This window comes from Penaeus chinensis, chromosome 42 (genome assembly GCF_019202785.1).
Source record: "Penaeus chinensis breed Huanghai No. 1 chromosome 42, ASM1920278v2, whole genome shotgun sequence".
NCBI classification, from domain to species: domain Eukaryota; kingdom Metazoa; phylum Arthropoda; class Malacostraca; order Decapoda; family Penaeidae; genus Penaeus; species Penaeus chinensis.
In genome coordinates, this window is record NC_061860.1 from 9,174,938 (window position 1) to 9,189,937 (window position 15,000).

General features: G+C 38.8%; 1 protein-coding gene across 1 annotated transcript in view; it reads right to left on the reverse strand.

The window, feature by feature from the left end:
* Window positions 1-4,902, reverse strand: part of LOC125047906 — a 23,430-nt gene extending 18,528 nt beyond the window's left edge. Inside the window, exons 1-5 of the mRNA XM_047646453.1 lie at window positions 4,755-4,902; window positions 4,239-4,339; window positions 1,940-2,052; window positions 1,163-1,478; window positions 600-749 (exon numbers count right to left, since the gene is read on the reverse strand). Of these exons, the coding sequence (XP_047502409.1) occupies window positions 600-749; window positions 1,163-1,478; window positions 1,940-2,052; window positions 4,239-4,339; window positions 4,755-4,866 (792 nt within the window). The 5' untranslated portion in view covers window positions 4,867-4,902. The remainder of the gene's footprint in view (window positions 1-599; window positions 750-1,162; window positions 1,479-1,939; window positions 2,053-4,238; window positions 4,340-4,754) is intronic.
* Window positions 4,903-15,000: the final 10,098 nt, after the last annotated feature.

Genomic DNA, 15,000 nt, shown 5'->3' on the forward strand with positions numbered 1-15,000 from the left:
ACGCTTTACTGTGGTATTACTGATCTGGACACTCGCATGGCTTCTTATGGAAAATGAGATTAAATTAAGATTAAATTGAGTTAGTATCTCTTGCAGTTATATTTGGTGCATTAATGTTCTTACTGCGTTTTCTTTGTTTTTGTTTGTTTTTATTTATTTTACTTCCTGCACACCATTAGGCAATTAAGGTGAAGTTCCTAGCCCACGGGAACAACGCACCAGCCGGGACTCGAACTCTCGAACTCAGATTGCGTACTGAACAGAGATGAGAAATTCTAAGACATATCTATATCTAATTCGACTCATATCTATCTACCCATCTACGAATATAAATATATATACATGCAGAAATGCACACACTGACATATACGCGCGCGCGCGCGCACATATATGTGTATATATGTGTGTATATATATATATACATATACACACATATATACATACATACATACATACATATACATATATATATATATATATATAGATATAAATATATATATATGTATGTATATATACATACATACATATAAACACCCTATAAAGCTCTCCTTTGCACACAAACAGGAGGAACAGGAGAGTGATCGTGCGCTGCGACTCGCCTCGTCGGGAGCGGTGAGGACGTGGACATCGAGGTCAGTGAAGTCGACGCCCTCGAGCAACTCGGTCTTCTTGGAGAGCGGAGGTCGAGCGGCGAACTGAGGGGCCTCGTCAGTCAGGATGTCGTTGTCAGTCTGGATGCTGACGTCGATCTGGGTTGAAAGGAGGGGGAAGGAGGTTCAGATAGTACTTGAGTATTGGAGGTGAGTTTGTATGGCGTTCGGCAACATTTTTTTTTTTAAGTTTATATATATATATCATTGTTTCTGTGTTTGTGACGACACAGATGCAAAGACACACACACACACACACACGCACAGATACACACACACACACACACACACACGCGCGCGCGCGCGCGCGTGTGGAAGTCATGTCGTAAAATTGCATACCCTGATGAAGCAGTAAATGCGAAAAGGCCTTCGGCATATTCATGTGTTTTCCTGTACTTCCCATCGTTGTTCCACACACACAAACCCACACATACCCCCACCCACCTAAACATTCACCCACGCATAAACGCACAATTAAACGCATACAAACACAAGCACACACTCATCCTCACCATCCTCCGCCGGCCGCGTAACTGCATCGTCGGCCACCGCTTCCTCGACGGCAGGAGATCGTCCAAGTGGAAGGTCGCGAGGTGACGCCATCTGTCCTCCGCCTTCATCCTCCCCAGCGGCCCGTGGTCGAAAGGGTGGCTGAGGGGATGCTCGGGCGAGGGAGGGGGGCTAATGGGTAGCGCCCCTGGGGGTACCTGTAAGATATTCCCCCCCCGGAGCACCGGTGCGCGTGTCAGAGCCGACCCTAGGCCAGACGTCGAAGGCCCTGCACATGCGTCCGAGAGCACCACCATTGGCTTTTCAAAGACGCTCACGCTGCAGGGAGAATGGGCGGAGGGAAAGCGCGGTTAACAGATTTCTTTGCTAATTGCCATATCTAACGCAGAAAATGGATAAAAAAATCACCTTGATATATGCTTTACATATACACCAAATACTCTTACTTTCACCTACTATTTTGAAAAGTGTATTTGGGATATATCAGCATCTATAGCAAATTCAGGACATACTCATAATCTTATGATTGCTCATAACATGTATAATCAACAACGAAAAATACAAACACAGAATGAATAGGACCAGGCTCTGCATTATTCAATAACACAAAAATGGATTATTTTTCGATTAGTCTTCTGATGATGGTTACATTTTTATCCAAAACGTGATATCTTCATATTCCTTTTTTTGCTGTGGCTTACAGTAAGTGACAAATAACTTACACCAATATATATAATATATACATCATATAATAACTCTAATCTAATCTAGAGAAATACCTTGTAGAAGGCCTTGTGACGGGAGGAGGAGGCTCTGGCAGAAGGTAAGGTTCCTCCGTCTGTGTGGACACTGAAGTTGTCATCGTATCCGTCTGAGTTCCCACACTCACTTTCTGTTGGGCAGAGAGGATAGATTCTTTCAGCAAGATTCGGAACCGTTATTTAGCTGAATTACGATTCATTCTCTAGAAATACAAATGCTCTAAAACAGTGGTTCCCTACCTTTCCTATTCTGTGGCTCCCAACCGATATATAATAAACTCCATACCACCGATCATTGATTGTCATCTTTACAGATTCAGTTATAACAGGTTATAAGTAATGTATTGAGCTAATATATATAAAACAAGAACAATGCTTGAAAAGATTAAAATGTTATTAAATATGTGAGATACAAATTATATATAGGTACTGTAGGTGAGATAAAATTCAGTTTATATTGGTTATGTTTCATATTACTCCATGAATCCCCAGAAAGTATCCCATGATCCCCAGTTTGGGAATCAATGCTTTGAAAAGTTGTTTTGCTGAGTTTCGGTTTTGTCTTTAGTAAGAAACACTCTTAAAAAAGTATTTAGTTGAATCAAGGCTTCTCTAGAAACTCACTAACTCACTCTTCAGCTGAATTGAAGTTAGTTATTTTTCATAAAAGTAACCTAACTGAATTGGGGTTTGTTCTCGAGAAACACGAACATTGTACAGATTATTAAGCTGAATTCAGAATCGTTCTCTAGAAATGCAAACACTCTTAACCCAATGCCGTCGGGGAAAATGAACAAAAAATGGGGAAAATGCTGTGCCCATTTTCTATATTTTTTGTGAAATGTCTGCTCATAGATGGCTCTGCTAGTGCTTAGCCACAAAGGAGTCAATTAGTAGACCTTGTGACCATACGTGATTTGAATTGGCGGGAAAAACGTATTTTTTACTAGTGCTATGGATATCGATGGTGTTATTTTTATTATAAACATTATAATTATTATAATGTTTTTTAATATTAGTAACAGCAAAATAAGATAATGTAAAATATTTCGTAAATCAAAGAAAAGGGTGAACGGGCGAGACGGGCAGTACTCCTAACTGGCTCATTGGTGACTTAGTACAAGTATAGCCATCTATGTGTATAAACAATCAAACAAGTACTAACAGTGGGCAAAGCACGTGTCTACCCGTCGTATCCGTCGGCAAGGGGTTAAGTAAAATCTAGTTATTTAGTTAAATTGAGGTTTGTTATCTTTAAAAGGGTGATTAGCTATATTTCGGTTAATTCTCTAGAAATACAAGCACTAAGAATTTATTTAGCTGAACTGATGTTCGTTCTCAGGAAACAAACACTCAGATTTTTGTAAAAACTAGACTGATGTTCGTTCTCAGGAAACAAACGGTCTGAAAAAAAAACTTAATGTTTGTTCTCTAGAAATTCACACTCCAAGACCAATATAGCTGAGTTGAAGTTCGCTCCCTAGAACTATAGACACATTAACAGAAATTTAGCTGAATTTAGAACTATATATACACACCTTAAACAAATATTAATCTGAATCTAGGTTCATTCTCTGGAAACATAAACTTTCAACATGGCCAACAAAAACATGCAAGTAATTTTAGGGTCTTCAAATTTTTTTGCTTTCCGGATTTCTTACATCCGCAAACATATATTATCGTCGGGATAAGTTTTATACTCGAGCGTACCGCTATGTTAGTATAAACTCACTTCCACATTCCCGGTTGATAACAAGGCTCGCGAAAATGCATGTTTATTATCTTTTTCTAATACCATAAACCTGAGTGTCTGTGCACATCATCGATTTCAAAGTTATAAATCGCATTTTCTTCGTGTTAGAGACCTCAATATGTACAAGGAAGACTGATGACTTCCCTGATATTGTTTTACTTTAAAAAGCAAGAGTGACTTTGTCTGTGCATTGAACTTTTCGAAGTCTAGTCCAGAGTATATTTTGTTTACTTAAATTCGGTCTTGGTCTAACTAGCACGCCCCCCCCCCCCTTCAGGAATTTGTCCTTCCCTCCATGCCTCCCTTGCATCTGTAAATAAAATTCCCTCCCAGATTTTGAAGCATTTTTGTCTTTTTTAATGATTATGAATTAGTCACATTATAATAAAACTTTCCAAATATGACCATGCTAATTAGAGGAAATACTGCTTATTTTCCAAGGGCACGCGCCCCCTTCGGAAAATACTGAAACTCCCCCTAGAAGTAGCTTCAGTATTTGGGTCAATTTTATCCACCTTGTTCTTGGTCTAGAGACAGTTTTATACATTTTGGTCTTAACCTTACCTTGGCGGGGCTGAGGGATGTGGTGGGCCGGGCTGCCTCGGTGCTGGCGAGGGGGAAGTACCGGTAGTCCGTCTGCACGAAGGCATCGGTGTGGTTTAGCTCTGTTGGGGCGGTGCGGAGAGGTTGAAAGGGGATGCACACGCACGCAAAAAATCTCATATACACACAGAAAACAAATCTCACGCACCCACACAATCACACACACACAAACACAAGCACTCACACACACACACACACACACACACACACACACACACACACACACACACACACACACACACACACACACACACACACACACAAACACACACACACACACACAATCACACACACACAAACACAGATACACGCAATCACGCACACACACACACAAAAACATACAAACAAACACACACAATCACAAACACACACACACTACCAAAGACACACACACACGCACGCAAAACAAAACGAAATAACAAACACAAACCAATCTTCATACAGGTCTCCCTCCACCGCCTCTTCCCCAGAACTTACGAAATTGCGTGGCGTTCGGAGGAAGCGTCTGAGTCTCCTTGTCCACGAGGCCACTGAGATCCCAGTCGAGCTCCTCCTCGCTCACCGCCTCCGTCTGTATGGCTGCCTCCATCACTGCCGCCCATGTCAGCTGGAAGACCAAGGGAGGTCAGAGGTCGTTTCGTAAAAACGGAATTTATCTGCAGCTGGAAAATAGATAAAGAGAGGTGTGAGGACGTACGACAGCTGGAACACAAGCGGTACTTGGCAGCTGAAAAATAAAGGTAGAATTTGTACATGACAACTAGAAAATAAAGGGGTGTTTGACAGGTGGAACATAAATGGATATTTAACACCTGAAAACTAAAGACTTGTATGAATGTAGAGCGTGATAGCGAGGAGAGAAAGGGATATTTGAGTGTTCCATGGCAAATAGAAAATGAAGGGATATTTGACAGTAAGTAAATAACGGATTATTTGAAGATGTATGGCAGCTGAAAGGTAAAGGGTTAATTGTTACATGATAGCTTCAAAATAAATGAACATTTGAAAAGTAGAAAATAAGACATTTAGTATGATACATAACAAAAATTTTAGATATACTCAGTAACTGAAAGTTATAGGATATTTGGGTATGTTGCATTTTTTCTCACGTTCATCATTTAGAAACTTTTAAATTATCTCATGTCATCCGATCACTTCTACGATTTTTTTTTTCTTTTTTGCTTTCAGATTATGGTTTTCCATTTACTGGTGTCTTCTGCTTCGCCGGCCCCCTAAACTATGACCGGCTCGTTGGCATCACCTATTACTTTCAGATAACTTTATCCTGCTTTTCCAGGCCATGTGCAAGTCCCAGAATTCAGTGATGTTATTTGCTGGATAATATCCTGGAGACCAGACAAGAATGCAGGTCTTTTCATTCTCTGACGTAATCTATTTTTTAATTTTTTTTTTAGCTTGCTCTCGTCCTCCATGTTTTTTGATTTTAGAGAATACTCTTTGTTGGATTTGGTACACATACGCGTACACAATCATACACACAAATACATACGCAATCATATACACACTTTCTCTCTCTCTCTCTCTTTCTCTTTTTCTCTCTCTCACACACACACACACACACACACACACACACACACACACACACACTGAACACACACACGCACACACTGAACACACACACACACACTACCAATGCCACATATAGCCGCACACACAAAACACAAACATACCGATCCGGATATAGGCCTATCCCCAGGTCATCATTCTTTTGTTTTTCCGCCGTATTCTTGGTCTTGTATAGGATGGTCTTTATCCAGTCTTTGACATCCTTTTTCCATTTATCTTTCTCTACAGTTACTTCTCTTTCGTCCTCGTAGTAATATACTTAATAATACCTAAATACTATTGTTCCACTGACCTGGGATAAGACACAGACGATCCTAATTTGACCCAGTTACTTTCTTCAGTGGGTCAGTATAGCGATTAAATCGTCTTGCTTTCATGTCAGTTAATCCTTATGCCTTATCGTGTCTTCGTGGCCTCTTTAGCAGTCCTTCTTGTCACTTATAAATATCTCAGAAGAAAAGGTAATTGACCCTTTTGTTTTTTACCGAATCCGGGTTGCGTAGTTCTCCCGACAGTGTAAGCAGGTTGAGTAAATATCACGTTCTCTTTAAGTATATCTTTCGAGTTGACTGCAGAAACGTTGCCTTTTTATTTTATCTGTTTGTTATATATTGTTTTGGTTTAAGTGGTGGAATATATGGAAGAGAGAATGGAATTTAAAAAAAGCATTCAATATTATTATTCTCTTCATGTCCTATAACAAATTCCTTTCGGGTTTTATTACAGATTAACAATGCCGTTGTTTTGTGTGTATGTATGTGCAGAATTAATTACCATAATTGTTTTTACCGTTTCTATCAGCAACCGTATTTGTAACACGGACACATATCTGTTCTATATTTTACGCAAATAAGAAAAAAAATAAACACAGTAACTATTCATCACATATCTAGAATGAGTTCAGGCGTATTTATTATATACACTTACAGGTAACAACCACTAGATATCTGTAAAGTTTTATAAGCAAACCTTTATAATCGTATTTCTAGATTTTATTTTCATAGAAGTTATATAACCGCTTTACATTCCTGGCATTTTTTTTTTTTTTTTAGACAGCTCTAGATGTGCTACGTATTTCTAGCATTTGTGTACACAGTTATATGACCACCCTTTTATAAAAAAAAAGTATACATCCCTATATACATTACGTATTTCTAGCTACATTTCTTAACATAATTCAATAAATATATACATATTTTCAACACAATATACTTTTTTTGGTTTCCTTTTTATACCACGGTGCTGTTAATGTACACTATAACCAGCTGGATCTGTACCACCACCCACGCAACGGCAGAATGGGGCACGTTATATACACGCAAGGATTGTCTACCAAGTGTTCTTAGTCCCTAGTTTCTTTTTATTTTCTTTGTTGTTTTTCTTTGTTTTTCCAGCCTCTTTCTTCGTTCTGCGATTTCTTTTTTAGGTTTATTTATTTGGTGTTTCCTTTGATTTCGTTTTTGATTCATTTTCGATTCTCTCCTTCCTTCCCTTTTCTTTTGTTTCTACTTTATTTTTTCTTCTTTGTTGTTTCCGTATTTCACGTTATTCTTCATCTCTATCTGCTCTCTTCCTTTCTTACTGTCTTATATACTCTTCCTTTGTCTCAGATTTTTTTCTTCTCTGTTTTCTTCCCCATTTCATTAACTCTGTATTTTCTTTCTTTCTTGTTTTACTTCTTTGCCTCCTCGTTTACTTCTGATTACTTCCTCGTCTTTCAGCTCGTTTTCTATTGTTTTCTTCTTCTTCTCTCTTTTGTTTATGTATTTTTCTTTCCCTCCTGTTCTTACTTCCTTCTGTTTTCTTCTTCGCCTCCTTTGTCTATTTCTTCCTCATCTTCTTCATCTGTCATTTCTTCTTTTTCCATCATCTCCCTCTCTTATTTGTCTCTTTTTCTTCCTTACCTTCTTTCTACTCCAACTTTTCCTATTCCCTCTCTTCTTTCTTTCCCTTCTCTTCCTTTCTTCTTTGTGTTCTATTCTCATTTCTTACTCCTTTATTCTGTCTCCCCTCTATTTCCTTTTCCTCTTATTCTGTTTCTCCCTTTCTTCTTTCAGCTTCCTCCTACTCTCTCTTCCCCTTTCTTCTCGTCTCTTTCTCCAGCTCTATCTCCCTCTCCCTTCTTTCTTCTCCCTTTTCTCTCCTCTTCCTCCTGCTCTTTCTCTTCCTTCCTTTTCTCCTTTTCCTCTCCCTCTTCCTTTAATCTACTTCTTTACTTCCCCCCTCCCCTCTCATTTTCCCACTCTTTATTCCCTCTCTCCTCTTCCTTGGTCTCCTCTACTCTATCTCTTCCCCTTTTTCTCTCTGTTCTTCCTTGTTCTCCTTCCTCCTTCCCCTGCTCCATCTAGTCCATTTTATCTCTCTTCTTCCCATTCCTCCTTCTCCTCCTTCCCCTGCTCTATCGCTTCCCTTTTTCTCTCTCTCCTCTTTCTTGTCCTCCTTCATCCTCCTTCTTTTCCCTCTTCTCTCTCTTCTTCATTGGTCTCATTCCTCCTTCTTCCCTTGCTCCATCTATTCCATTTTTCTCTTTCTTCTTCCTATTCCTCCTTCCGCCTCTCTATCTTTTCCCCTCTTTCTCTCTCCTATTTCCTTCCGCCTCTCTTCCTCTTTCTCTCTCTTCTATTCCTCCCGCCTCTCTTCCCCTCTTTCTCTCTCCTCTCTTCCTATTCTCCTTCCGCTTCTTCCCTCTTTCTCTCTCTTCTTCTTCCATTCTCCTCCCGCTCTCTTCCCTCTTCTCCTCCTCTTCCTATTCCTCCTTCCGCCTCTCTTCCCCTCTTTCTCTCTCTTCTTCTTCCTATTCCTCCTCCCGCTTCTCTTCCCCTCTTTCTCTCTCCTCCTCTTCCTATTCCTCCTTCCGCCTCTCTTCCCCTCTTTCTCTCTCTTCTTCTTCCTATTCCTCCTTCCGCCTCTCTTCCCCTCTTTCTCTCTCTTCTTCTTCCTATTCCTCCTTCCGCCTCTCTTCCCTTCTTTCTCTCTTTCCTTCTCCCGATTCCTCCTTCCGCCTCTCTTCCCCTCTTTCTCTCTCTTCTTCTTTCTATTCCTCCTTCCGCCTCTCTTCCCCTCTTTCTCTCTCTTCTTCTTTCTATTCCTCCTTCCGCCTCTCTTCCCCTCTTTCTCTCTCTTCTTCTTCCTATTCCTCCTTCCGCCTCTCTTCCCCTCTTTCTCTCTCCTCTTCTTCCTATTCCTCCTTCCGCCTCTCTTCCCCTCTTTCTCTCTCTTCTTCTTTCTATTCCTCCTTCCGCCTCTCTTCCCCTCTTTCTCTCTCCTCTTCTTCCTATTTCTCCTTCCGCCTCTCTTCCCCTCTTTCTCTCTCCTCTTCTTCCTATTCCTCCTTCCGCCTCTCTTCCCCTCTTTCTCTCTCCTCTTCTTCCTAGTCCTCCTTCCGCCTCTCTTCCCCTCTTTCTCTCTAATCTTCTTCCTATTCCTCCTTCCGCCTCTCTTCCCCTCTTTCTCTCTCCTCCTCTTCCTATTCCTCCTTCCGCTTCTCTTCCCCTCTTTCTCTCTCCTCCTCTTCCTATTCCTCCTTCCGCCTCTCTTCCCCTCTTTCTCTCTCCTCCTCTTCCTATTCCTCCTTCCGCCTCTCTTCCCCTCTTTCTCTCTTTCCTTCTCCCTATTCCTCCTTCGCCAGGCACTTGACACGGTTCATTACATATTACTGGGCATCGAGCACGGAATGTACTTTAAGGAGGTAAGGGCGGTGGCTTCTGTCTTCCGTTAGTTTGTTTGTTAGTGTTATTGTTGTTCTTCTCCTCCTTCTCTTCTTTCTCCGTGATTTCGTTATCGTTATTATTGTTGTTGTTATTATTGTTGCTGTTGTTTAACTTTTTGGATTTGTTGTCGTTATGATTATTATATATGCTACTATTATTTTCCTTATTATTGTTATTACTATTATTGTTGTTATTAATATAATTGTCGTTGTTATTATGGATATTATCATTATCATTATCATTATTATTATCATCTTTACTCCTGTTACTATTAATGTTATTGTTGTTATCACTATCATTGCTATTATCATTATTATTAATGATATAATTATTTGTCTATGTTTTATCATTATCACTATCATCATTATCATCATCATTAACATTGACGACATCACCATCATTATCATCTTCATTACTATTATCACCATGATACAATTCCTCTTATTATTAGTATTGTACTATGATAAAAATTGTGTTACTGATGATAGTTAAATTTATCATTATCATCATCTTTATCATTAGCTTCACTGTAATTACAGACATCTATTTCATTAGCATTATTGCCATCTATCTAATATTCCAGATTCCATATCAGTCAAATATCAGTTAGAACAAGGATTATCAACTTTTTTTTCAATTTACATGTATGAACAACTTTACGTGAATAGCTTCGTGTGAACAACTGCGAACAATTTCTGTGAACAACTGTGAATAATTTCTGTGAACAACTTTCTAAGAACAACTTTATGTAAACAACTTAGTTCTCCACAGCCCGTGAAACATGCCATGTAATTTAACGAAATCAAACATGCCATGTAATTCTATCATACAGTGGAACGTTATTGATATGTACAATTTCGCATCATAAAGACACCTAAACAAAGAGATTGGGAAATTAATGTCTAAAAGGCAGATGGCGGATCTATGCTTGTTCAGTCCCGTCTGTTTCCCTTTTCTTCTTCCTTTTTTGTATTTACCTTTTCTACTTTTTCTTCTACTTCACTTCCTTCCTCTTTTTCTTTTCTGTTTTCTTCTCTTTCTTCTACTTCTCTCTTCCTCTTTTCTTCTTCTGTTTCCCGCTGTTTTTCTTTGTTTTTTACATTTTCTTCTTCCTCTTTTTATCTACCTTTCTTCTACTTCTCCTTCCTCTTTTTCTTTTTCTCTATCTTCTACTTCCCTATCTTTCTTTTTTTCTTTTCTTTTTCTTCTCTTTCTTCTACATCCCTATCTTCCTCTTTTCTTCTTCTTCTTCTCTTTCTTCTACTTCCCTATCTTCCTTTTTTTCTTTTCTTTTTCTTCTCTTTCTTCTACTTCCCTATCTTCCTCTTTTCTTCTTCTTCTCTTTCTTCTACTTCCCTATCTTTCTCTTTTCTTCTTCTTCTCTTTCTTCTACTTCCCTATCTTTCTCTTTTCTTCTCATTCATCTTCTTCTACTTCCCTATCTTCCTCTTTTCTTCTTCTTCTCTTTCTTCTACTTCCCTATCTTTCTCTTTTCTTCTCATTCTTCTTCTTCTTCTTCCCCTCCAGGTACTTTAATTGTACTTAAGTTATACATAATTCGATAATGAGAATATATGTTATTCCTTTCATGGTATTCCTATTACTTTATATTTATCAAAGTCCTTATGTGAATCTAAGAAAATATCGGTTCACGGTCCACAGTCACCTATTCGTGGCCATCAGCTGTCATGTTCAGGGCCATGTCATAGATTATTTATAGACATGGACATGGTCATGAGTGCCAAATAAATGAGCTTATTACTTCCATATTAGCATGCTAAGAAGGTGCATGACGTGTGTGCATGTTTGTGTGTATGTGTGTATGTATGTGTGTGTGTATGTGTGTGTGTGTGTGTGTGTGTGTGTGTGTGTGTGTGTGTGTGTGTGTGTGTGTGTGTGTGTGTGTGTGTGTGTGGGCGCGCACGCGGGTGTAAAATAGTATGTGTTTTACTGCAATTACAACATAACGTATATACATATCTTATTAATAATGACAAGTATACTCAAGTTAATGATACCTACAATACCATACATAATAACACGAAAACGGACATAGACTCGCACGCATAAAAAAAAAAAAAATGTATGATTACACTACCACTACACTGACACTGTACTCCACGCACTAAAAGAGAAGTACAGTACACCGTTACTCTTGTTTTACGACTGATAAAAAAAAAAGAAGTTTGACAAGGACTACCGAGGCCTATATGAAATACCACGGTGTCTGTTTACAACCAGATCAATAGATATCTGTTTTATGACTTCAGAATCGTAGATTTAAAAAAATAAGAAGTATGCGCTGTTCTACTGATGGCGTTGAATATTGCGATAGATATGGATAGCGGTATAAATGAGAAATGGAAATCTTGATTGAGGATCTTGTATGAAAACAATTAGTATCTTCGCAACACAGGAGATATCATTGACGCGCCTTGATCAAATATTTATCAGAATTACACGCAATTCCGATGAAGTTTAATCAAAACATCGATTAAATCGATTACATTAAGTTATTCATTTTCATTCATAATCCTTTCGTACAAGAGGGTGTTGTCGTGAGCTGCGTAGATAATTTTGTTTCGTAGATTAAAAAAAACACGGTTTTCATATCTGTTGGAAGTTGATTATTAAGTTTAGAATATTCTTCGACCAAAAAAAAAAAAAAAAAAAAAAAAGGAAATCACAGACTTATACTTTGTGTGAGGTGGTGTGTGGTAGGCAATATGCTATTGAGTGGATAATGCTAGGTTAGTCATTCTTTTATCCCCGGTAAATAATGCAAAAGTTAACAATGCATTAGTTCCGTTACCCCGCAACCGGCAATTTAACATAATGGATCTTTACACTTTTTTTCACCCTCTAACAACCGCATGAAGATGGAATTATCGACATTTACGTTGACACATCATCATGTAAGTACACATATAATAACCCTAATTTCAGTGTCGATAGCCAAAAATTAACCAAAATAAGGCCAGTGCATACACCTAACATGTAGGCAATTTTATACTATATTTGTCATTACGACGGCCTCTCTCTTCTAATACTAAAGGCAGAGGTCAATAGCATGCAACATTCACGGAATCATGAGTCAAAACAAAACGTTTTTACAGCAAATCATGAGCCGTTTCTATCTGCCATTTGCCACAGTCCCCAGCTTGAGGTATAGCATAGGAATTTCACACAAAATCGAAAACAAATCGTAACATCTCTCTACCATCTGCCATGGTCCACAGCTGAAGGTAGAGGATGTCTGTGTTATGCAGAAGCCGGGAGTAGGAATTCACACTAAAAAAGTAAAATAATCTGATCCATTATTCACCTCAATCAATAGCGTTTCTCAGTCGCAAACATCTATAACTTACGCCATGGATTCACATAGGGTATTCACCCACCTTTGCTGGTATTACGAAACCACGATCGTCTACGTCATAACACTGCTACACCTAACTCTTTAACAATATTAGGCCTAGGAATTTAGGGCAATAAATATGGAAAATGTAGGGTTTCGTAGTACTAAAGACTTTAGTAATGTTAACATGTAGGACTACTGTATAATGGATAGATTCTCATATATTATCCATAACGTTCATACGCACAGGACGAGAATATGCTTTTCTTTGTGCTGTGTGAAGTGTTATTCAACTTTTATTCCATATTAGGAGTTGTGTGGTGTCATTCAACCTCTCTCGCTACCTTTCCAATACCAGAACCTTCATTCCTGGTCTACATGACGTATTGAACGTATCGATGGAGTTGCATACCAGTTAAACAAGCTTGTTACGCAATCAGAGTGTTGTTGCGTACGTCGAAATGCGTACGAAAGAGAGAGAGAAGAGAAGAGACGAGACGAGACGAGACGAGACGAGACGAGACGAGACGAGACGAGACGAGAAGAGAAGAGAAGAGAAGAAAAGAGAAGAAAAGAGAAGAGAGGAGAGATAGAGAGATAGATAGATAGATAGATAGATAGATAGATAGATAGAGATAGAGAGAGAGAGTGAGAAAGGGAGAAGAGAGAGAGAGAGAGAGAGAGAGAGAGAGAGAGAGAGAGAGAGAGAGAGTGAGAAAGAGAAAGAGAGAGAGAGAAGAGAGAAGAGAGAGAGAGAGACAGAGAAGAGAGAGAGAGAGAGAGAGAGAGAGAGAGAGAGAGAGAGAGAGAGAGAGAGAGAGAGAGAGAGAGGGGGGGGGGGGGGGGGGGAGAGAAGAGAGGTGAGGGAGAGAGAGAGAGAGAGAGAGAGAGAGAGAGAGAGAGAGAGAGAGAGAGAGAGAGAGAGAGAGAGAGAGAGAGAGAGAGAGAGAGAGAGAGAGAGAGAGAGAGAAAGAGAGAGAAAAACAAATTCTTAGATTTTGACTTTGCATGTCTAAAGTATACAAAAATGATGCGATACACTTTTTTTTTCTAGATAAATTCATAAATAAATCCAGATATAGCGGACATTGCCTAATTACACAGTGCAAAATATATGAGGCATGTAATGGGCGTCTAAGATTTTGCCCGCTTTTATATTCCACTGTTATACTAGGTAAGTGCGATTCACTGACGCAACAAGAAAATTTTCTGTGGGGAGGGGTCATTATGATGGATAAAATATATGTAAAGCATTTAACAAGGTGTGATGAATACAGATAACCTAAGCCTCAATTCTGTTATCAATTTGTAGTGACGATGGCGATTTGTGTTTTGGAATTAGTTTTAAGTTCGGGAAGCTCGCCATTTACCTTTCCAGCCTTACCTCCCGTAATTCAGACTATTCTCCATAATAATAAAAAAAAAAAAAAAAAAAAAAACCCTCAGACAAAGGCACTAAAGGAATCAAAAAGACTCTACATAGTTTTGGGTGGTTACTGCACAGTCGATGAGTTGGTATTGTGCGCATGAATAAATCGTAATGATTATTTTTTCACAGGGTGTGGGCGCGTTTCATTCATTCCGCGAAGAATCTCGTGAATATTTTAGTTTCCGCCACAATGACCACGACTCGCGATGGTAGAAAACGCAACGTAAGACCTGACATCAGTATGCTTCTAAACAGAATTTAATGTTATGATATTCCTAAGTCCCTGGCGCAAGAATTAAATGTTGGCATCGGGGATTCTTGGCAAAATTGTTGTCTCAGATTGTCATTTGCCTTCAAGAATTATTAAGGTGAAACGTAAAAGGAATTGGACCTACCAATTCTTGAATAATTCATGGTATTTTTCGACAAACTTTTTATAGAATATAATTATGATGATAATAATAATAATAATGATAATGGTTATTATAGAACCAAGAATAATAATATGAACTGCACATGAATTAAAATAATATAAAAATAAATTAATGTATAATCATCATACCCATCATCACCATTACTACGACTTTTACCATTATTATGTTTTTTTTTTCTCCCACATCATAGACACAAAGAAGAAGAAAA